This window comes from Tenrec ecaudatus, chromosome 18 (genome assembly GCF_050624435.1).
Source record: "Tenrec ecaudatus isolate mTenEca1 chromosome 18, mTenEca1.hap1, whole genome shotgun sequence".
Taxonomy (NCBI): domain Eukaryota; kingdom Metazoa; phylum Chordata; class Mammalia; order Afrosoricida; family Tenrecidae; genus Tenrec; species Tenrec ecaudatus.
In genome coordinates, this window is record NC_134547.1 from 10703684 (window position 1) to 10724860 (window position 21177).

The following is a 21177-nucleotide window of genomic DNA, read 5'->3' on the forward strand; positions in this document are numbered from 1 at the left end:
GGCCAGCCAGTTCCACTCCATCTAGCTTTCTGCTGTCCGTCAGTCCATCTGCCCATCTGTCACTCACCCAGCCTGTCTGCCTGTCAGCCTCCCTCCCAGCCATGCTGGCAGTCTTTCTCCCTGTCCATCCGTCAGGATCACTGTCCCAGTCTCCCAGTGCCTGGGCCTTCTCTCAGGGACGCCTGCACCTGGAGCACACTCTTCCTCTAGCCCCACCGGCCCAGCAACAATGAGGTCCCCCACCCCCCAGTTACCTGGGGCAGGAACATCTGCATGGAGTCCTGAGGGAGGATGGCAGTGGGGGCGGTGGGGGTCGGCTGTCCCAGGACCATCTTCTCGGGGCTGGATGCCAGGCCCGGGCTGGGCTGGGGGGTGCTGGCCTGAGGGGGGGCCGCCACCTGCGGGGCTGGGGCCTGCGGCTGCACCGGAGGCTGCTGGATGCCCAGAGGCAGCGGCGTGCTGACGGCGGGGGGCCCCTGAGGGGCAGCCTGCGTGGCAAGGACCGATGTGGCTTCCCCAGCAGGGGTGGGAGTAGGCGTGGCTGGTGGCACCAGGCCCTCAGGGGTGTTGAGCATGGCCACGGCGCTGGGTGGCAGGGTGACGCCCTGGAGGACTGTGGTGCCGGCGGCGGCCGGCTGGCTCTGGGTGGGCAGGCTGCTGGCGGCCAGGGACACAGGCATCTGGAAGAGCGCCGGCTGGCCCACCTGGATGGGGGCGGCTGAGAGGATGTGGGCTGCGCTGTGGGCCCCAGAGTGGGGGGCCAGCACGGGCCCCAAGCTCAGTGGGCCGGCCAGGTTCTGGTTGGTGAGGATGGGGTTGGCGATGAGCTGTCCGCCGGCATGGGGTGCTGCAGCCGCCAGGATCTGCCCACCCACATTGGCCGGCAGGGCAGACAGTGACTGGGGCAGCTGGACGGCGGAGGCTCCGGGGAGCAGGAACTGGTTCTGGCCGGGCAGCACGTGCTGAGCAGGGATGACGATGCTGCTGCCCTGGTTCAGCAGGTGGACGCTCATGGGCTTGCTCAGTGCCCCAGGGGGCTGGGGCGGCACCGTGCCTGGCGTGGTGGCGGGGGGCTGCTTGAAGACGTTTGCCTGCAGGGCGGGCGCCGGGAAGCCTGACAGGACCACATTCTGACCCGCCTTGCCTGCCGCGGCCATGAAAGTCAGGTTCTGGGGTGTCTTGGGCTGCTGCGGGAGGCCCCCCGCCTCGCCCTGGATCGTGAGCGTGGCACCTGCTGGCGGGAAGGGCTTGGGCGTCAGCTGGTAGAGCTTGGGGGGCAGCACACCAGCCGGCTTGGGCTGGATGGGCGTGGGCGTCCGGTGCAGGATCACGTTGGGAGCGGGCACCAGAGGCGATGTGCCCAGGCCGGGGGCTACCGCCAGCGGCTGCCCCGAGGGTGCCCCACCGGCCGCTGCCGTGGCGGCCCCCGTGCCCCCGAAGACTGAGTTCCCATTGAGTGTGGTGGCCACGGCGGCTGACAGGTTCTTCTGGATCACCAAGCCGGCCCCCTGTGGGGAGACGCCAGCTGACGCCAGTGTTACTGGTTCCGAGGGGCCAGCTGCCGAGGCTAGGTAGCCGCTGACGGGCACCTGCTTGGCCAGGAGCTGGGAGGTGGGCGGGTTCAGTGCCATGACAGGCTGGCCCACCACCTGGATGGGTGCTAGGCCGAGTGTGGCAGCCGTTGCGCCCCCAGGGCTGCCATTGGGCAGGCCCTGGAGGCCCGGGATCGGCTGCAGCGTCACGTTGCCCAGGCCCACAGGCTGCAGGAATGGCTGCACACTCAGGGCCTTGTTGACCACGTCCTGGGGCGGCACCAGGGCCTGGTGAGTCAGCACGGTGGGTGGTCCCTGCAGCCCCAGCAGGTCAGTGCTGCCTGGGAAGAGGGCCTGGGGCCCCGTAGCCACGGCCGCCCCACCGGCACCCGCCGGGCCTGCCCCGCTGTCCGCTGGCTGCAGGGTGGGCAGCTGGAAGGGCCCCAGGTCCAGCTCGGCCTCGGCCTCGAGCGTCTGCTCGGTGATGTTGGCCTCCTGCAGGCTCTGCTGCAGGATGTCGCAGGGCTGGTCCGCGCCCCCGCCGGCTCCGCCGCCGCCGCCCCCTGCGGCGGGTGAGCCCAGGATGTCATCTTCCAGGAAGTCGAGGTCCACGCTGGGCGCCGGTTGGCTGGGTTCGGGGTTCAGGTGGTTGCCGGAGGCTTCTTGGACATGGAGCTGGGAGTCAGGTGAGCGAAAGAGCAGAGGTTAGCAAAGGGCCCATGGCCAGGTACGACTACCCTGTGAGCAAGGGGCTAGGCCCGGGTTCGATTCCCACCTTGCAGCCTGGGGCTGGCTTAATCTGCCCTCAGTCTCACCACGTGGACAAGCCACACTCCCAAACTCACTGCCACGGAGAACCCGGCCCTATGTACAGGACAGAGCTGCCCCTGTGCCTTTCCGAAACACAAGAGTAGAAAGCCTCCCAAAGGGCCCACATGGAAAACGATGGCAACGTATGTATCAATATGCTTGATACAGTTGCTGCATGGGCTGTAAAATGATCTTTTAAAGAGCAGGAAGCCTCATCCTTCTCCTGTGGCCTGGCTGGTGGTTTCAAACTGCCGACCTTGTGGTTCGCAGCCTAACGTGGAACCCACGAGGCCATCAGGGCTCCAGGGACTAAGGGTGCAAATGCGGAGCCCAGTGCTCTGAGCACCGGAGGGAAAAGGGGCTCCGGGGTTCTCTTGGCAGCAGGGCGTGCCCGGAGCGGGCCTGGTGCTCTTGGTGAAAGGTGATGTGACGACTTTTGAGCCTGGTCACGGAGAGCGGGGTGGTCTCCCTGCCACGGGCACGGGGAGGTGGGGGCAGGGGCAGGGGTATAATTATGAGCTTGAAACAGGTCAGGCCCCAGAAGCTTCCGACAGTAAAAGGGAAAGAAGTCAAACACCGGAGAGGAGGCCCTGCCTGATCCCACTTCTAGGAACTCTGTCGCCCAAATACAGCCTACCCAGAGGCGACTCGGGAGACAGACCGGGGACACATGTCTTCCTGGAAACCCCATGGGGCGCAGTTCCACGCGGACGCACGTGGAGCCACCACGAACTGGGATCCACGAGCTGGGCACGGGGTTTGTTCAGACACCCCCGGTGGTGTGGTGCGTACGCTGGGCTGCTCACCCCAAGGTCAGCAGCGAGAACAAAAGCAAACCAAGCAACCGTCTCCGGAACCACAGGGCAGTTCTCCGTCCGCAGGGCTGCTCGGAGTCAGAACTGCCTCGGTGATAGCAGCGAGCTTGGTTTTAATTTTTCTTTCTTAACTGAGACGTGGTGAGCACATACAAAGGGTGAAAACGGGGTGTGTGTGTGTGTGTGTGTGTCCCCGTCCGTCCCCTTAGGAGCATGAACAACGATCACGGTGAGAATAAGGATCCGGGAAGGTCGGATTGGATGGTATTTTGGCAATGTGAGCAGATCGTGCCGGCCCACCTGCCCTTCTGGGTAGGGAGTGGGGTCGGTAGAAACCCAGCCGCCCCTGACTCACAGGGACCCTCTGGGGCAGGGTCCCAGGGCTGTCCATCTGCAGGGGCTCAGACGGCCACCTCTTTCTCTCAGGGAGCGGCGGGTGGGTTTGAACAGGCAACCTTTTGCGGTTGCCCAGCACTTTAACCACGGCACCGCCAGGCCCTCTGGCTCCCGTGTTCAATGTCACCTCCTTAGAGGGACCTTCTCCGGCCACACTACCCAAAGGAGGTCCTGCCCTTCATTTCCTTTTCAACTCCTTTTGCTGGGCACGTGACTGTGACTTAGCTCACCCCAGGGGTGCTTTCCCACGGCCGCCTGATGAGTTACCGAGGAAATGCACATGGTGGGAGGGCAGGGATTCAACTCCAGCTGCTTCACTCCGGCCCTAAGTCCAGGCAGCGCCTGCCTCACAGGATGTGGTGGGGTGGATGCTACTGAGCTGAGGGACCTCGCTTCTGTCTCTCTTGCTCCCCATCTGACCAGTGCCGCCACGCCCCCCTACCCCAGGGGATGTCTTTCCCTGCCCCCAGCACTTACCTTCTCGGATCCATGTAAAAAATCATTGAGGGCCTGCGGGTCACTGGAAGAGAGAAGGGGAAGAGACGGTGAGGAGTGGGAGGAAGAAGGGGAGGGGGAGGGGAGAGAAGGGGGAGGTGTGAGACAAGACAAGGAAAGCCTGTTACTCACCAAATCACGTCTAGTAAGCATCTCCCATCCTCATCATCCATCGCCACTGAACAGGTGGGCCGGGAAGAGGGCGAGGGAGACAAGGTTAGATGCCTGCAGCGGCCTGACCCCCTCCCTTCAGGGATGACTTCTCTGAGTTCCAGCCCCATCGTGGCTGGAGTTTTGATGTCTTGAGCCGGTGGATCTAGGTGGGGGGGCATGGCGCAACTCCCAGATACCCACCCCCAGTCACCCTGCCCCTAACATCCTCATCTCTCTCCAGCACCGTATTTACGGGGACATCACCCGAGATTCCCGAGCCCTGGCCTCGCCCAGGCACAATGCGCTTAACCCTCGGTCCTCCTCGAGGCAGGTTCCGGCCCAGCTCCCAAGTAGCAGCAGGCGGCAGAGCCTGGCCTTGAGCCCCTGTGGGCTCCCATAACGCTGCCGGGGGAAGTGCGGGGGGAAGAGGGGTGTGTGGCAGACCTACTCTGTGAGTGCAGGGCCTACCGCTGGGAGGGGTGTGTCCCACATGCATGGGTGCAGGAAAGGAGGGGCCGGGGATGGGGAAGAGAAGGTGGCCAGAAGCAGAAGGGTCTCCAGTCCAGTGAGGGAAGGATGAAACCTCAGTAAAACGGGCAGGCTGAGGTCAGCCCGTCTGTGGGGCATCTGCCGCGGATCAGACACTGACCTACTGCTCCACCCGCCTCAGCACATTCCAGCCCTCTGGGAGCCCTGTGGTCCACGTGAGGAAACAAATGCTCCCCACACCAACCCATCCAGTCTCCCTGCCTCCTTCCTACTCACCTAGCTTTCCACCCTTCCACATCTCCATGCATCCTTCCACACAACTCTTTCCACCTTCCACACCTCCATCCACCTTTCCACACCACCATCCACCTCTCCATCCACCTTCCACACCACCCTCCACCCTTCCACACACCTTTCCACCTTCCACACCTCCATCCACCTTCCACACCTCCATGCATCCTTCCACACCCCCATGCATGGTTCCATACCTCCATCTGTCCTTCCACACTCCATTCCTTAGTACATCCAATTATCCCTCTCATTCCAACAATTCTACGCTCCCCTCCGACCATCATCTTTTTCTTCTTCCAAATGCCCCACCAGGCCTCCCTTCTACCCACTCACCCTGCTTCTGGCCCCTGCCTCCTTCGGCCCTCCTCCCCTCCCAGGGATGCAGACAGATGACAACGTGGACAGGGAAGTGACAGTCCAGAGCCATTTATTTATTAACTTGGGTGGGGGATGGGGTGGTGGGCAGGGTCCTGGACTCCCCCACAACACCCATCAGATCTTACTATGCTCTGAAGGTTCATAACTGCTCACCCCAAAGCATTCTCTGACCTATCCTGACAGTGCTCCTCCTGGTGAGCCTGCGGCCAGCTCCGGGCCGGCTGTGACTGAGGAGCACAGCGAGGGCTCCCTGTCGTCGGAGAGCCTGACCCGACGGCAGCGCAGGGCCCTTTCCCTGGACACTTGAACTCGGGCAAAATATTCGACCCGTTTTCCCAAGAAACATGGCTGTTACACACACACACACACACACACACACACACACACCCCTCACACCCACTCGTCACACCTCCTTTCAGACTCGGACGGGGAGCGTCCTCACAGAGCCCCTCCCGGCTCCTAGGCATTCTAGGATGGGGCATGCTCTCTCTGTTCTACACCCCAGCACTCCACCCACTTCCTCTCCCTGGGTGGCCCCGGGCACCAGGTCATTGGCCTACACGCCCTTCCCGACAATGCATGCATACGTGTGTGTGTGTGTGTGTGTGTGTGTGTGGCACCAAGGTCCAACCAAGGGGCAGAAACAGGGAGGTCTGCCCAGAACCTGGGGAGAGGAGAGGACAGCTCAGGTGTCCCAGGCCCCTGCCTAAGTTGTCAGGAAGGAGGAGGGTAGGGGGGTGCCGGGGGTCCTCCTGGTTACCTGTGCTACACACCAATCATGAAGGGAAGGAGGGGTTGTGCGCTCCAGGTCTACGCAGAGCCCCCGGCTGGGGACTTGGGGAGTGTCCTCTCAGGGGCCAGCTGTGAAGAGAGGAGAGAGGGACAGGGTGAGTGTGCTGGAGGGTGGCGTTGAGTGTTGACATAAGCTCCCCCTCCCCCCCAAGCCCACTGCTGCCGAGCAGATTCCAACTCACAGCGACCCTGTACGACCGAACAGAGAACTGCCGTGGGTCCTGGACACTCGCTCTCTGGGGAAGCTGGCAGCCTCCTCCTCCTCCTCCAGCCAGCAGCAGGTGGGCCAGGATCTCTGACCCGCTCAGTTAAGCCCTTAGCACCACCACCAGCCCCCTCAGGGTTGGTGCAGAAACAGAAGGCAGGCATTTAGACCACAAACAACTCTGCCACTGCATGCTCGCTGGGAGAGCCAGGAGGCCTGGCGGTGCCACTGAATCGGATTTGGGGTTTGTTTTTCTTGGGGGGGATTGTTTTGTAGGCAGCTGGACTGGATGGAGGCTCACGAGATACGAGACTCAACTTTACTCTGAACCGCGGCCTCTGAACTTTACTCTGAACCATGACAGGGGCTCTGCGGGTGTCGTGATCAAGCAGCGCTCAGCTGCTGGCAGAAAGGTGGGTGGTTTGAGCCCCATGCCCGGCGGCTCTGCAGGAGAGAGGCGTGGTCACGGCTTCCACAGAGATGGCGAGCCTAGAAGACCCTCCACCACGTGGCACCGCCAAGGGTTGGAATGGACTCGTCAATCTGATTAAGATAGGGCTGATGAAGGCCTTATTTGCCTGGGGGTGGTTTTAGGCTGACGCGACCCGGCTGGGAGGAGGCACACCAAACCGCAGAGGGCTCCGCCCGACTCGGGCTCCCTCCTGGCGGCTAGGGGCCAGGCGGCCAGCGGGCAGCGCTCTGGACAGCGGTGCGTGGTTTGCAGGTTGAAGCTGGTGTTGCTAGTGGCCCTGCAGGCAGTCCTGACTGGGGACAAAGTGTTGCCCGACCTGGGCCTGCCCCACCACTGGTTACCGATTGGACGCTTAGGAGCTGGAGCAGGGGTTCTCAACCTGGGGGCTGCGACCCCTTGAGGGGGGGTGTCGAATGAGCCCTTCACAGGAGCCACCTAAAACCATTGGAAAACACAGATTTCCGATGGTCTTAGGAACCGAGACACCGCTCCTCTATCCGTGTCCAGGTGGGTCCAACCACATGCAGGAACCCCCACATATGTGTCTCCAGGGCGAAGACTGTGACCCATGCTACACCATGCTTCAAGACAAAATCTCAGTGATTTGTCAGTATAAATAAGTGTTTCACAATATATGACATATTGTTCTTGTGATGAATCACGATGCTTTCATGATGTTCAACTTGTCACAGTAAAAATACATCCTGCATGTCAGGTATTTACATAGCGATTCATCACACTAGCAAAATGAGTGACGAAGTAGCAACGGAAATAACGTTATGGCTGGGGGGGGGGGGGTGTGCGGTCACCACAGCACAAGGAAGCGTGTTAAAGGGTCGCGGCATGAGGCAGGTTGAGAACCGCTGGTCTGGAGGGTTGGTACTGGCTGGTTTGGGGAAGCCAATCGCCAGGCCTTGCTTCCTAGTCGGCCTCCCAGCAACACACAAGCCTCCAGGGACAGCCCTGGTGACTAAGCTTGAGGGGCCTCCTCGGAGATGGAGTACTGTGAACACGGCTGACAAGGAAGACAGACCCCTGCCGGGATGGGCTCAGTGCCTGCAACAGTGGGCTCACACCTCACAGTAACGGCGGGGCCGGCACGGGGCAGGGCACAGGTTCTGTCATCTACGGGGTTTCCCAACAGCACCGAATGCCACCGCCACCCCACGTCAAGGTGCTTCGTTGTCAAAGCCTGGTGGGCCATGGCCTTTCCCCACCCTATGGTGAACAAGAAGCCTGAGGCTGGGAGCAAGATCCCCACAGGTGTGGCAGAGGAGGCCAGGCTGGGATGGGAGCCCAGACAAGCTAAGTCTGGTTCCTGCCCTCGACCATGGCCCTCTTCAGAGGCAATCCTCTCCCCAGCTTGGTTTTTCCTTCAAGAGCTGAAGCAAAGATAAAGCAGAGGAACTGCTCTGCTACCACGTCCTGGATGCTTGAAATAGTTCAGACCTGGGAAAGTGATGGACTTCCCTGAAAACTAAACCAACACAAAATAGGTCAGTCCCTCACAGGAGGGTGAGCCAACCCCGGCGTAGTACAGCACCAAACACAACGTTCCTCTGGCTCTTTGAGATTCCTCACCACCACCACCACCACCACCACCATCATGACCCCAGTCCTGCCTCTCAGTCTCGTTAGACCGGAGTCTGTACACTGGCACAGGTAAGAGCTCGCGACACATGGAATCCAGGTCAGATAAACCCCTCAGGAACAGAAAAGGGAGAAGTGATAACAGGAGGGTAGGGAAAGTGGGGACTAAAGGGGAGGAAGTGGGAACTGGTCACAATGATCTACCCATAATTCCCCCCCCCACCAAGGGGACAAACAGAAATGTGGGTGAAGGGAGACAGCGGTCGGTGTAAGATATGAAAGTAGTAATTATAATTTATCCAGGGGTCACCAGGGGGGAGGGAAGGGGAAAAAAAGAGCTGATACCAAGGGCTCAAACAGAAAGTAAACGTTTAGAAAATGATGACGGCAACGTATGTACAAATATGCTGATACAATAAATGTATGGATTGTTCTAAGAATTGTAAGAGCCCCAAATAAAATGATCTTAAGAATAAATCAATAAAAAACTCAGGGTCACTGAGTCGACTCTGACTCGTATTGCGCCTCCAGGACTGAGTTAAACTGCCCCCTGTAGGTTCTCAAGGCTCTAAATCTGTAGGGGAGCAGCCGGCCTCCTCTTCCTCCTGAGGAGTGGCTGGTGGTTTCAAACTGCAGACTCCATAGTCAGCAGCCCAACTCACAACCCACTCTGCCACAAGGGCTCCTCCTGTCAGCTTCCTGGGAAAGATCTACAAAATACTAAGCGTGAAACAGCTGGGAAGATGGAGGCGGGGGTGGGGTTCTGCCCTGCCTGGATCTTAGGCCTGGGCAAGTTGTTCACAGGCAGCCAGCCTTCCCAGGTGGCTTCTCAGGAGCAGCCGACTTCCCCTTCCTCCTTCTCCTCTCTTCCTGGACCCTGGCCTTGGGCTATCCCCAGCAAACCTGGAGGTGAGTGTGTGGACGCTCAGATGGGGGCTTCTCCGTGCAGGGCTGAAGTCAGTGGTCGGGTGGGAAGACCCAGAATTCTCTGTGGCGATTTCTTTGGGTTTTGAGAGGCAGACACAACATGCCAGTTTTGACAGAGAATTCGGTGACTTAGAGATCACGTTCTTCACGTTGGACAAACTTTCTGGTGACCCTTTGCCCCATCATCCCACCACCATTGAACATTCCTTTGCGCCCTCCCTCCGGCCCCCCACCCCCTCGAATGTGCCCTGGTTTCTACCGCCTCTCCTCTTGGTGTGTCGTTGCTACTTCCTGGGAGGGAGAACACAGAATTCACCCTTATGTGACGGCTTATCTGACTCAGCCTGGCTTCCTCACCGTGTCCCCACGCTGGGGTACACATCCAAAAAGCTCTCTCTCTAGACTTGAGGAATAGAACCGAGCCAGGGGCCCTGGAGGCGTCGTTGAGCTGCCAAGTGCAAGGTTAGCAGTTTGAAACCAACAGCCGCTCCTCAGGAAAAGGGTGGGTGAGGCTTCCCACTCCCAGAAAGAGTTCCAGTCACGGAACCTCCAGGGGCAGGCCTACCCTGTCCTCTCGGGTTGCTATGAGTCAGGATGGACTTGGTAGCAGTGGGTTTTTTGTTTTGCTTCTTTCTGTTTTTCCACAGGACTGAGGGATGCTGGGAGAACAAACACATCTGTCTTGGGAGAAGTACAGCCAGAATGCGCCTTAGGAATGAGGATGGTGACACTTGGATTCGCCTACTCACTGGACATGCTATCAGGAGAGACCGGTCCCGGGAAAGGCCAGCGGAGGAGGAGACGGGGGAGACGCTCAAGGTGATGGGTTGACAAGGTGGCTGCAACAATGGCTTCCAACGTCACAGTGGCGAGGATGGCGCAGGGCCCCACCGTGGCCTGGTGTACTGTGCACAGCTAGGGTGGCTGTGGGCTAGAGCCTGTGCACCGGCACCTAGCAGTGACGACAACAGTGCATTGTAGGCATCCCGGGGGCTCGGTGGTTCAGGGCTCGGCTGCCCACTGAAAGACCACCAGCTCCGCTGATCTGCGGCCGGCCTTGCAGACTCGTCCTCGGATCCCCAGGCCGGCTCCGCTCTGCCCGCAGGGGGCGCTGTGGGCCGCATGACCCGTCGGCGCCAGGACGCACCTCACGTCAGTCACGTCACGTCAGTCACGTCACGGGCCGTGGTGGACGGTGGAGGACCGCGGCTGTCAGGCACGTGTATCTGTGTGCTTTCTTTTGCGCACCAGAGCAGTTGGAAGCCGCCGGCCGCTTCACGGGAAAGATGCGGCGGAGGCGGAGGCGGCGTCGGACGCCCCGTGAGGAGTTAGGGTTTCAGGAGCCCACGGGCCGCGGAGCTCAGGGTTTGCGGGGGTCACGAAGCAGCCCGGTGGGGTCGCTCGGAGCCTCCGAGACGCTAGGGGGCGGTGCCGCTCCGTCCCAGAGGGTCGGCGGAGTCGGAATCCACTCGACGGCACCGGGCTCTGCCTGCAAGGGGCGCTGGTGGCACAACGGGCTAAGCGTCGGGCTGGTAGCCAGGAGGCGGGTGTTTCTGAACAGAGGAGCGGGCCTGGAGACCCTGGGAGGCAGCCTCCCCTGTCCAGTGGGGCCCCTATGCGTTGAACTGACGAGGGCATGGGCGCTAGGGGTCTTAGGAGTGAGAGGGGGGTCAGTATGTAACAAGTACGCTGGAATGTTGAGCACCACGCTGGGTCATGGGCTATTCAGTTACTTTGCATGTTGTTTGTCTGTGATATGTATGTGTGTGTGTACAAACACACACACACACGAAATGGCCAGCAGGTCTGGGCCCCTCAGATGGTGCCCAACTGGGTGGCAGGTCGGCATGGATGTCCCCCAGAAGTAGAGGATCAAACTGTGCCTCCCAAATGTGCCAACCTGGAGAGACCCTGATTCCCAGTACTGTGGGGCTACCCTTCATGCAGTGATCTGATGTAATTATCCTCTGTTTGAAGTGTTGGCAATGAGGGCCCGGAGGCTGCTAACCCAGAAGCTCCCAGGGAGAAAGACGAGGTCTCTGTCCCTGTAAAGAGTTATGGACTTAAAATACCCAGCTATATTAAAAAAAAAATGAGGGAGGAGAGGGGTAAGAGTTATAAACCTGGAAAGCCTACAGGGGCAGTTCTACCCTGCCCTATAGGGTTGCTATGCGTCAGCATCCACTTGATGGCAGTGAGGGAGCTCAGAGATTTGCGATGTTAAGGAGGCAGACCTGGGGTGGGGGCCCATCTTGAGTCATAGCCTTCTCGGAGGGTGTGACTCACCTCACTCACCTTTATGCCCTTCTTCAAGTCCCACCTTTTGTCTTACAAGAGAGAGAGGTGCATGGAGAGGAAGCGCCCACCACCACCAAGAAAGACGACCTGGGAGGGGAGTGGGCCCTTTGGTTCAGGGACCCTGAGAACCTCCTAGACCAGAGGTCCTCAAGCTTTTTAAACAGGGGGCCAGTTCACTGTCCCTCAGACCCGTTGGAGGGCCGGACTACAGTTTAAGAAAAAAAAAGTGACCAAATTCCTATACACACCACACATATTTTAAAGTAAAAAACAAAATGGGGCAAGAACACCGGCAGCCCGGATAAACATCCTCGGCGGGCCACAAGTGGCTTGTGGGCTATAGTTTGAGGACCCCTGTCCTAGACCCAGGAGAAAACAGGCAACACGGAGACCTCCAAGGCATGGCAGGTCCACAGATGGGGACGCAGCCCAGAGAGAGAGGGAGTGCCCGCCCCGAGAGCGGGGGCCCCAAATGTGGACTCTCGCCTCCTGTGACAAAGCCACGTGTTTGTTCAAGCACTCTCCTTGGGGCATTTCTGTGAGGGCAGCCCTGGCGAACGGAGACAGTGCCCTTCATGGGATGAGAACACTGGGATGAACGCCTTTCACACCGTGTGTCCTAAAGCACTTGGTAAGCAATTAACGGGCAGGGAGACCCAGGGTGGACACCTCTTTTGGCGGCTCACAGAAAGGCTAGAGGCTCCCATCCGCCCAGAGGCACCTGGGAAGAAAGGCCTAGCTTTCTCCTTCTGAAAGCGAGCCACTGAGAACAGGTCTCCTCTGACACGTGTGGCGTGGTCATGAGTCAGAATCGCCTCGGCCTGAAGCACCTTCATAAAGCAATAAAAAAATTACAATAAACAGTTGTCATTATTTCCACTGCCACTGTCAACACTGCCAAGAGCGGTAACGCCCAGCGCTTCCTGGCCAAGGCCCGTCAGGTTGAACAACACGCCAGGCCCTGGCTTCTCCCGCCTGTCGCCACTCGCTGTGTGCTGCCCTCAGGCTTGTCTGGAAGGGCTAGGTGCGAGGGCAGGACTACCTCACGAACTTGGGCTTGTTATCAGGAGGGGCCAGTCCCGCCAGAAGAACACCAGGCTTGGTAGAGCAGAGACAGAGACAAAGCCCAGGCTCAAGCCTGCAGAGTCCATTCTGACTCAGCCACGCACCAGGTGGGTGAGAGTGGTCCCTGTGCATTTCCGAAACCGGCATGCTCTCCAGGAGGAGCCCCTGCTAGGGACGGACTGCACAGTGGCTGCCAAGATGGGCTCAAACGTGAGAACAATTGGAAAAGTGGCGAGGCAGCAGGCTAATGACAACACAGCCTTTGCGCCCGCCCGGGAACATGGGCACGGCTCGACGGAAAGCACCAGGCACCAAGCCTTGCAGTCCTTCCAACCCCTCGTTTTTATCATCGCCCCATTTTCCAGGTTGCGCAAAGGAGGCTAAAAAGAGATGGAATATAAGGACACTGTGGGCTGAACAAGGCGTCCCGCGGTGCTGCAAGCAGTTAGCCTGCTTGGCTGCTACCAAGAGGTTGCAGGTTCACGCCCACCCAGAGGCATCTCTGAAGGCAGGCCTGGCAACTGGGGGAGGAACAAAAACCAAATAACATACCAACACACCGGGCACTGAGAACTCTATGGGGTTGCCTAGACTCTGAGTCTGCAAGCCCGGCGGGTCTGCCCACGTGCTCCTGGTGAGCCAGGTGTACCACTCTCCACCAACACCCAGAGCATGCAGAAAGCCTCCGAACCCACAAATTACGTAACGGGGGAAAAATGACGTAAACGAAAGATTCACCTCCTCAGACGCACCATTACATGAACTAAAAGATTCACCTCCTCAGACGCACCAGCCACGGTTCAAGTGCACATGGCTGTGCACAAGACTGCCATTGATGCCAGGCCTTCTGCTAGACAGTGGCAGCCTCTCCGAAAGGAGCACTAGTGGAGCAGTGAGTTAAGCATAACGCTGCTTAGCTGCAAGGCCAGCAGTTCAAATCTGCCAGTCACTCCGAAGGAAAGCGATGAGGCTGTCTGCTCCCATTAAGAGTTAGTCTCAGAAACCCACAGGGGCAGCGCGACTCTGTATGGTCATTGCGAGCTACCATTGCCTCAGTAACCATGGGGCTGGTTTCCTGGTTCGAATCTGCATCAAACAAAAATCCAGCTGCTGTTCTGTGGACTCTGACTCCTGGCACCCCGAGAGGAACCGTACTCCACAGGGTTTCCAACGAGATTTTAAAAACTTTAATCAGATCACCGGGCCTGTGTCCGGAGGCTTCCACCCCCAACCTTCCTATGAGCATCCAAGTGAGGGGCTTAACGTCAGCAACACCCAGGGACTGCAAACCAGACAATGGGTGGAGCTGGTTGATGTTGATTTTAGTGGGGTCCAGAGGAGTCTATCTAAAATGCTCCGCAACAGTTTCCCGAGTGTGGGAATCAAGCCTGGGTTGCAGCAAGCCTGCGATCTGGGAGCCGCTCGTTACCGCAGCGTCACTCTGCTGATGCTGACTACCGGTGAACCCCAGCCCCTCTGTGCTGGTTAATTTCACACATCAGCACAGCGGGCTGGGAGTCCCAGTGGTTTGGCTAGACACCGGCCTGGGTGCTGTTCTGTAATGCACAGTACCACATGCTGAATTTGATGGCCACACCCGGTCAGGGTGACCCTGAGGTTCCTGCCAATTGGTTCAAAGGGGCGTCTCCCTGGGAGTGGGGTGGGGGGGGTCTGCTTCCCAGCCATCAGAGGGTGTGCCGACAAAGCTGCGCACGCTCTCAGCCAATCCTGCTCGTCACCTGCACTCCGGTCTGTGGGACGGAGCCCGCAGGGCCACCCGTTTCTTCACGCCCCCCGTGTGTTCGCCATGCTCGCCCCCTGTGCCCGTGGACTTGCTTCTCGGAAGAACCCACACAGAAGCTACCAGTCTGGCAGGAGAATGAGTGCGCATGGCTGCCGTCTCAGGTCCCAGAGGCTGTCTGAGACAGCCAGACGCTTGTTCCAAACCACACACACCAAACAGTGCAGGGTGTGGGGTACGGGGTGGGGACTGGGGGTGGAGGGTGCTGGTTAAGAATTTGAACCCAGGCCCCGTGACTCCGAAGCCCGCCTTCTTAACCACCAAGCTATAAAAAGCCGGCAGCCGGGCCGCAGATCACCACCAGCCCAGAGCTGTGGTGACGCAAGGACGACAGGGTGTCCTTCCAGAATATCACGTGGGCTCCTCCCGCGCCTGTCGTGCCGTCGGAGTTCTGCGCTGTCATCGGGGGCTGTGTGGACGCCAGGCTGCCTGGCAGGATGCGGAGTGACGAGTACCCGCTCAGCTCCAGAAACGGGCTAATTTTAATTCAGCAGCGCCGGGCTCTGTAACCCTTCGCTGGCTTGCCAGAGCTGTGGAACTGGGAGTCGACAGAGCTGCCTGGCTGGCTGAGGAGAAGCGGATTTGGGCTCACGGGTGGCGACAGAAAAAGGGGCTCTGGTGGCCCAGCCACATGGTCCCCAGACCACCTGCTTCCGTGCAGGGCCGGCCTTGGAAACCCCACGGGGCCTTCTGCCCTGTCACCTGGGGTTGCTATGAGTTCAGGACCCACTGGGTGGCACCTGCCAACACTAACCGTCCCACACGTCTGTTTGCAAAAGACACACGGAAAACCCAAACCAAGCAACCGCCCCCAGTGCCTCGCGGCTGGTCCTGACTCACTGCGACCCTATGTGGGGTCTCTGAGGCCGCACGTCTTTATGGGAGCAGGCAGTCTCCTCTTCTCCTGAGGAGAAGAGGGCTTGAACCACCAAACCCTGCGGTGGGCCGTCTGTTTCCCTGCCAGAGCCGCCAGGAAAGGAGAGCCAGGGGCGTGGGGGAGCTATGCATGTGGGTCCCTTGCCCTGCTGGCCAGGCCTTTTCAAAGAGAAATTGCCGTTTTAAGCGCAATTAAAACTGACACCATCTTTATTTCTAGTGACCTCTGGTGTTCTCACGGAATTCCCTTAATGGCAGAAACGGGCGCTCGGTGAAAGCTAGACTGCCGCAGAGCGGCTGGTGCCTCGCTCTTAACAGCCGCGCCAAGGCGGCTGCTGACACCCTTGTACCATTTCCATGGGTCTCTGTCCCCTTCGCGGCCCCTGCTGCTGTTCTGGATGCAGCTGCAGAACACCGCCGGGCTGCCCAAGAATCGGCACCTTGAAAGGCTCTGGACTGTCTTTGAATGCTCGCTGACGAAGCAGGGGAAGCGCTGACCAAGGGGGTGAGGGCTGGGGAAGTGCCAACAGCAGGTGTGTGCAGACGAGACCCTGGGTTTCTCACAGTCCGGGGCCCACTGCCAGCCCAGGGCAACCCCCGTAGTGAGAAGCCAAAGACGGTGCTTCCCACTCAAGAGGATGGTGGCTCTTTGGGGGCTCTGTGACTCCCAAAGGCTCTACTGGACCGTCAACGACCCCATGGGTCTCCAGGCCTGTCTTCAGGGGTCCTGGGTGGGGAAGATGGTCTGTGTTCCACTACAAACCTAAAGGTGGACGGTTCAGAGAGCCAGCCAGCGGCTCTGAGTAGGAAAGGCCCGGCGATCTTAGGTCCTGTCAAGCGATGACGTCCTATTGTCTATCGTGTCCCACACACAATGGGGTCGTCATGGGTAGGAACCGCCTTCCTTCCTTACAGGCCTGACGTTTTTCTTTGCAGAATTTCCTGGAAGGCGCTTCAATACAGACCTCGGAGGTCTGGGGGTGGGACCTAGCGAAGCTTGCTGGCGGAACTGCGTGTCTGCTAGCTGAAAGGGCGGATGTTCAATCCCATCAGTTGCTCGGCAGCAGAAAGATGTGGCTATCTGTTTCTGCACAGACTAACCCCACTGTCTCCAACTTGAACTTGTGCTACTGGCCCTTGGTGGTGGCTGCGTACCAGGGTGAGTGTAATTCGGGTGTCACGTACCAATGGGGTTTTTTTGGTGGTTCGCTGCAGAGGAGCCAGCCCCCTCCCGACTCATCACCACCACCCCATGCACACCCATGTCGGTCAGCTCCCAACCAGACGGTCCTGCACCTGCTCCTGCTCCTGGCTACAGATCTGTAAGGTCTCCCCTGGCCGGTTTTCTTCAGGAGCACACCCCCACCAGGCCTGTCTTCTGCTGTAACCCGCGATAGGCGAGAATCACGGCCAACGGAGCCACCAATAAAAATAGAAGAGTAAAAACGGAAACACCGACACAGAAGCTTGCAAACGGGATGACTGTTTACCCCGGCTCCCACCTCCAACTCGAAAGACTCCTGTGAAACGTGCTGGCAATGGCCGGGGCTGCAGCAGGCACTCTGCATTCCAAGGGGGAAGGTCAAGGGAATCGGAGACACACACCCACTGGCCTGGCATTCTTGAGCGGCCACAGATCCCTGGAATGGCTTTCTACTGGGCATCTTGTTCCAGAAAAGAATGAGAAACCTGGCTGAAGGGAAGCCAAACAAACACATACCTCCTGAGTAGAACCCAGCAGTGTCATCCCCATGTCCTGTTACTCCAGAGACGCGGACAAACTGTGACCGTCACACAATGCGGTTTGGTAACAAAAAGGAAAACGGGCTAGACACACACAGGAACGTGGCCGGATCGCAGGGGCATTTGTGCAGAGCCAGAGAAGCCTGGTGTGAAACAGACCAGAGGTACAGACGCCTCTAGGACGTGCTGACGGAAAACGCCAAAGTACGGCCATCCCTTGCCCTGCGTGATCTGGATCGCACACAAGGTTAACGTGCTCAGCCACCACGACACAAAAGGCTCCACTCTAGGCCCACGGGTGCCCCGGGAGAAAGGCCTGGCCACCGGCTCCCAGAAAACCCGCCATGGCACACGCAATGGAGAAGCCACCAGTCAGTCCGACAGCCCACTGCTCGGTGATTGTGTGTGCGAGCCGGCCGGAGGGGTGAGGGCACCACTGGGGCAAAACTCAAGACGTGGGGTTTTGGATAGACTTTGAGTCCCGGGAGTGTGAGCCTTGAACTGAAGAACGGACCAGTCTCAGATGTGGTGTCAGCGTGCAAGACCTCCCATGGCCTCGCTCTTCCACTTAGCGGGCAGCCTGGCTTGTCTCGGGAGGTGCTGCCGGGAGGCTGGCCTCACGTGAGATCTAAGTAAAGGGAAGCTGTTGGCAGGAAGAGGAAGAGGGGGATAATGTCTTTCAAGATTGCTTCCACGTGATAATGGCTTGGGGTGTTTTTCCTCGGGGTTTTGTCAGTGCTTGGTAGCAAGCGTTGTGGGTGTGGTTCTACTTGGACACACAAGGGGGCGCCACAGACGCACTGGTCTCCGGCCACCTCCGGGCCGATGGCCATGGGCTCTGTCTCTCCAGATCGGGGTCATGACAGGTCAGTCACGCTTCTGCGTTGGGCTGCTGACAGCGAGGCCATTGGTTCAAAACCACCAGCCTGGCTCCGTGGGAGAGAAGGTTTCCTACCAGGAAGAAGAAAATGTTCTAGAGTGGAATATGGTGACAACCGTACTTGATGTGACTGAATTATTGAATTGTACGACATGTGGATGAAGTGCTAATAAAACTGTTAAAAAAACTTAATTTAAAAAAGGACACTGCATGCGCAGACGGGTACAAGATGAGGAACTTTTGCTTATTGGAATAAATAGGATTTCATTTGCATGCCCCCCCCCCAAAAAAATAAAATAGGTAAGGCTCTGGTAACCCAGAGGGCAGTTTTACTCTGCTGTCCTGTAACAGTGGCTCTCAACCGCCCTTTCATCCAGTTCCCAACCATGAAGTTATCTTTGTGGCTACTTCATCACTGTCATTTTGCTACCGTTATGAAGGGCCGTGCGACTCCCAAAGGGGTCGCGACCCACAGGTTGAGAACCACTGTCCTATGGGGTCACGGTGAACCTGAACCAATTTGATGGCAAGTAGGTTTTGATGTAGCTGCTGTTTTCATGAGTTAGAATCAACTGGATGACAGGGAGTTTGGGATTGGTTTGGTGTTTTTTTGGGGGTGGTGGTTCATGGTTGTGTAGTGTAGACTTTTTAATGGTTGATGCTATGCTGTTGAGAAGAGTCTGGGGGGGGTGTGTCACAGTGGTTAAGGGCTCAGCTGCTCACCAAAGGAAGCTGATCTGAGGAAGAAACCCGTTGGGGCCAGTTCTTGTGACCGTTAGATACCATCGAGTCGGTTCCGACCCATAGTGGCCCAGTGCGCAACAGAATGAAACACCGCCCGGCCTGCTCCGTCCTGTCCTCACAATCCTTCCTGTGCCCAAGTGCACTGTTGCACCCACGGTGCCAATCCTTGTTGTTGGGCCCCCCCCTTTCACTGCACCTCCACTTTCCCAGGCACTGGCCCCTACTCAGTCCTAGCCCACCCAGTTGCCAAAAATTATAATCCCACTGTGTGTGTGTGTGTGGGGGGTAATCTCTTTGTTATGTTTGCGGGACGGGGCTAGCGGAGGGCGTGTCTGGCTCAATCTAAAAAGTCCAGATCAGACACTGAAGCCAGCTAAGACTGACGGGGGCAGACACCAGGCCACATGACTGTCACTGAGGAGTCAAATGGAGAGACCAGGACCTTCTCCCAGAGCCGACAGGGCGAGCAGGCCTTCTCCTCTGGTCGGCGCCCTGAATGCTGACTCTTCGCCTCCTCCACTATGAGAGAACCAATGCTCGCGGACGCCGGTGGTATTTCTGCTAGAACCATCCGTCGGGGCTCCAGGGCAGAGCTGTGTGGTCCTCCTAGGGGTCGTGCCCTGTCCCACTGAGGCTGCTCTGGTCTCACCCAGTCCAGGCAACATCCCCCCTAATCCTTCTCTGCCTTCATCCCCAAGCTCCCTGCTCTTCCTCAGGCACTGGCACGTGTAGGGGCCTGAAGCCCACTCTCTACAATTACAAGGGGCTGGGGGGCGACAGGGAGTGCGGGCTGCCAAAGGAAAGGTTGGGGGCGGGAACTCACTCAGCAGGTAGCTTCACTGAAGCAAGACCCGCTGGGTGTGGGTCCTGTAAAGGAGAGCCCAAGCACTATCTGTGACAGCCAAGTCCGAGCGCACTCAACAGCGGCCAGCTGGCAGCACAGAGCAGAACTGCCCGGTCCGGTTCCTGAGGCTGTGATGGTTCCAGAGAGCAGCCCTGGTGACACTGTGGCCAAACTACCCTGAAGCCAAGCCCGAGGGCAGCGGTTAGGCCCCACCAGCTGCTCCAGGCATGGCGGTGTGCTTTCCATAAGGATCCACAGTTGTGCTGCATCCTTACAGGGTCGCTCCGAGTTGGAATCAACTCAACGGCAGTGGGTTTGGCATTCTGGGGAATCTTAGGAGAGCAGACTGCCACCTCTTTCTCTCCCAACGTGGCCTGGCATTGCAGGTTGCACTGGGTGCTTGGCTGCTGTGACCCCTGGACTCCGACGGTACAGATGGCAGCCTGGACCACGCAACGGGGCTGTGCTACGCTCACGTGGGGTCACTTAAGTCAGAACTGACTTCAGGGCATCTAACAACGGTGATGCCCCTCCCCCCTTTACACGCTGCTGGGCTTCAAAGCTAGACTCCTCAAACGGGCTCAACTCTGGCTACCAAGTAGCCCTGCTGGCACGGTGGGTTAAATGTTGGGCTGCTAACCACAGTCAGCAGTTTGAACCCACCAGCTGCTCCTCTGGGGAAACATGAGGTAAAGCCTCGGAAACCCACAGGGGCAATGAATTCTACTCTGTCCCATAGGATTACGGTGAGCTGGTGTCGACTCGACAGCACGGAGCTTCTTTTGGACTCCAGCTACTACTGCCACCTGCCTCGCTGGGCTTGCTGCTCTGTGGGTTTTGCTGGCTGGCCGACGGCTGACAGGGACAGTTCTCAAGGCCTGTTGTGGACACTGCTGGGACTGGGGCCTGAGGCAAGACTCCAGGGTGAGTTGGGAGGAAGAGGCTCGTCTCTGAGCAGTAGGGGCAGCCACTGGAATGGCAGTGCGAGGGAAGGGGGCTCAGCTGGATGCAGCAGCAGAGGCATGCCAGCCGGGCCATCCTCTGTGGGAGTGTGGTGGTTCACACCCACTGGGCAGCTCCGTGGCAAAAAGGCCCACTTGTTCCTATGAGTGGAGCGCGACATGGGGTTGCCAGGGGGGTGTGAGCTACTTGCTGACAATGTTTCTGTTTTATTTTGCTAAATGTAGGGAAGTGGTGATGGTGGATACCAATCAGGACAGAGCTGATTTGGAGAAAGGGGAACTGAGCTGAGAAGCTACTGATCAGAGCAGAGATGCCCAGAGGGAAAGAGACGTCCATGAGAGGCAGAGAGGTGCAGCAGGATGAGGAAAGCTGGGCCCTACAAGATACAGCTGTTGGTTCCTACTCATCAGCGAAGAAAGTGACCACGTTTCAGAGAAGAAACACGTCTACAGGCAGCTGGGCAGAGCGAGCCGCAGCCACATCTAGCCCGGGACCAGAAGAACTAGATGGTGCCCGACTACCACCACCAACTGTCCTAACAGGCAGCCTGGGAGAGAAATAAAGAACAAGCCTGCAACAAAGAAAGCCAGACTAACGGGGCCACCAGAGGCCAGGAGT

General features: G+C 58.5%; 1 protein-coding gene across 1 annotated transcript in view; it reads right to left on the bottom strand.

The window, feature by feature from the left end:
- The window catches only part of BICRA (BRD4 interacting chromatin remodeling complex associated protein), a 77102-nt gene that overhangs the window by 15091 nt on the left and 40834 nt on the right, over positions 1 to 21177 (bottom strand). Inside the window, exons 2-5 of the mRNA XM_075536877.1 lie at positions 6120 to 6220; positions 4181 to 4226; positions 4031 to 4073; positions 255 to 2207 (exon numbers count right to left, since the gene is read on the bottom strand). Of these exons, the coding sequence (XP_075392992.1) occupies positions 255 to 2207; positions 4031 to 4073; positions 4181 to 4221 (2037 nt within the window). The 5' untranslated portion in view covers positions 4222 to 4226; positions 6120 to 6220. The remainder of the gene's footprint in view (positions 1 to 254; positions 2208 to 4030; positions 4074 to 4180; positions 4227 to 6119; positions 6221 to 21177) is intronic.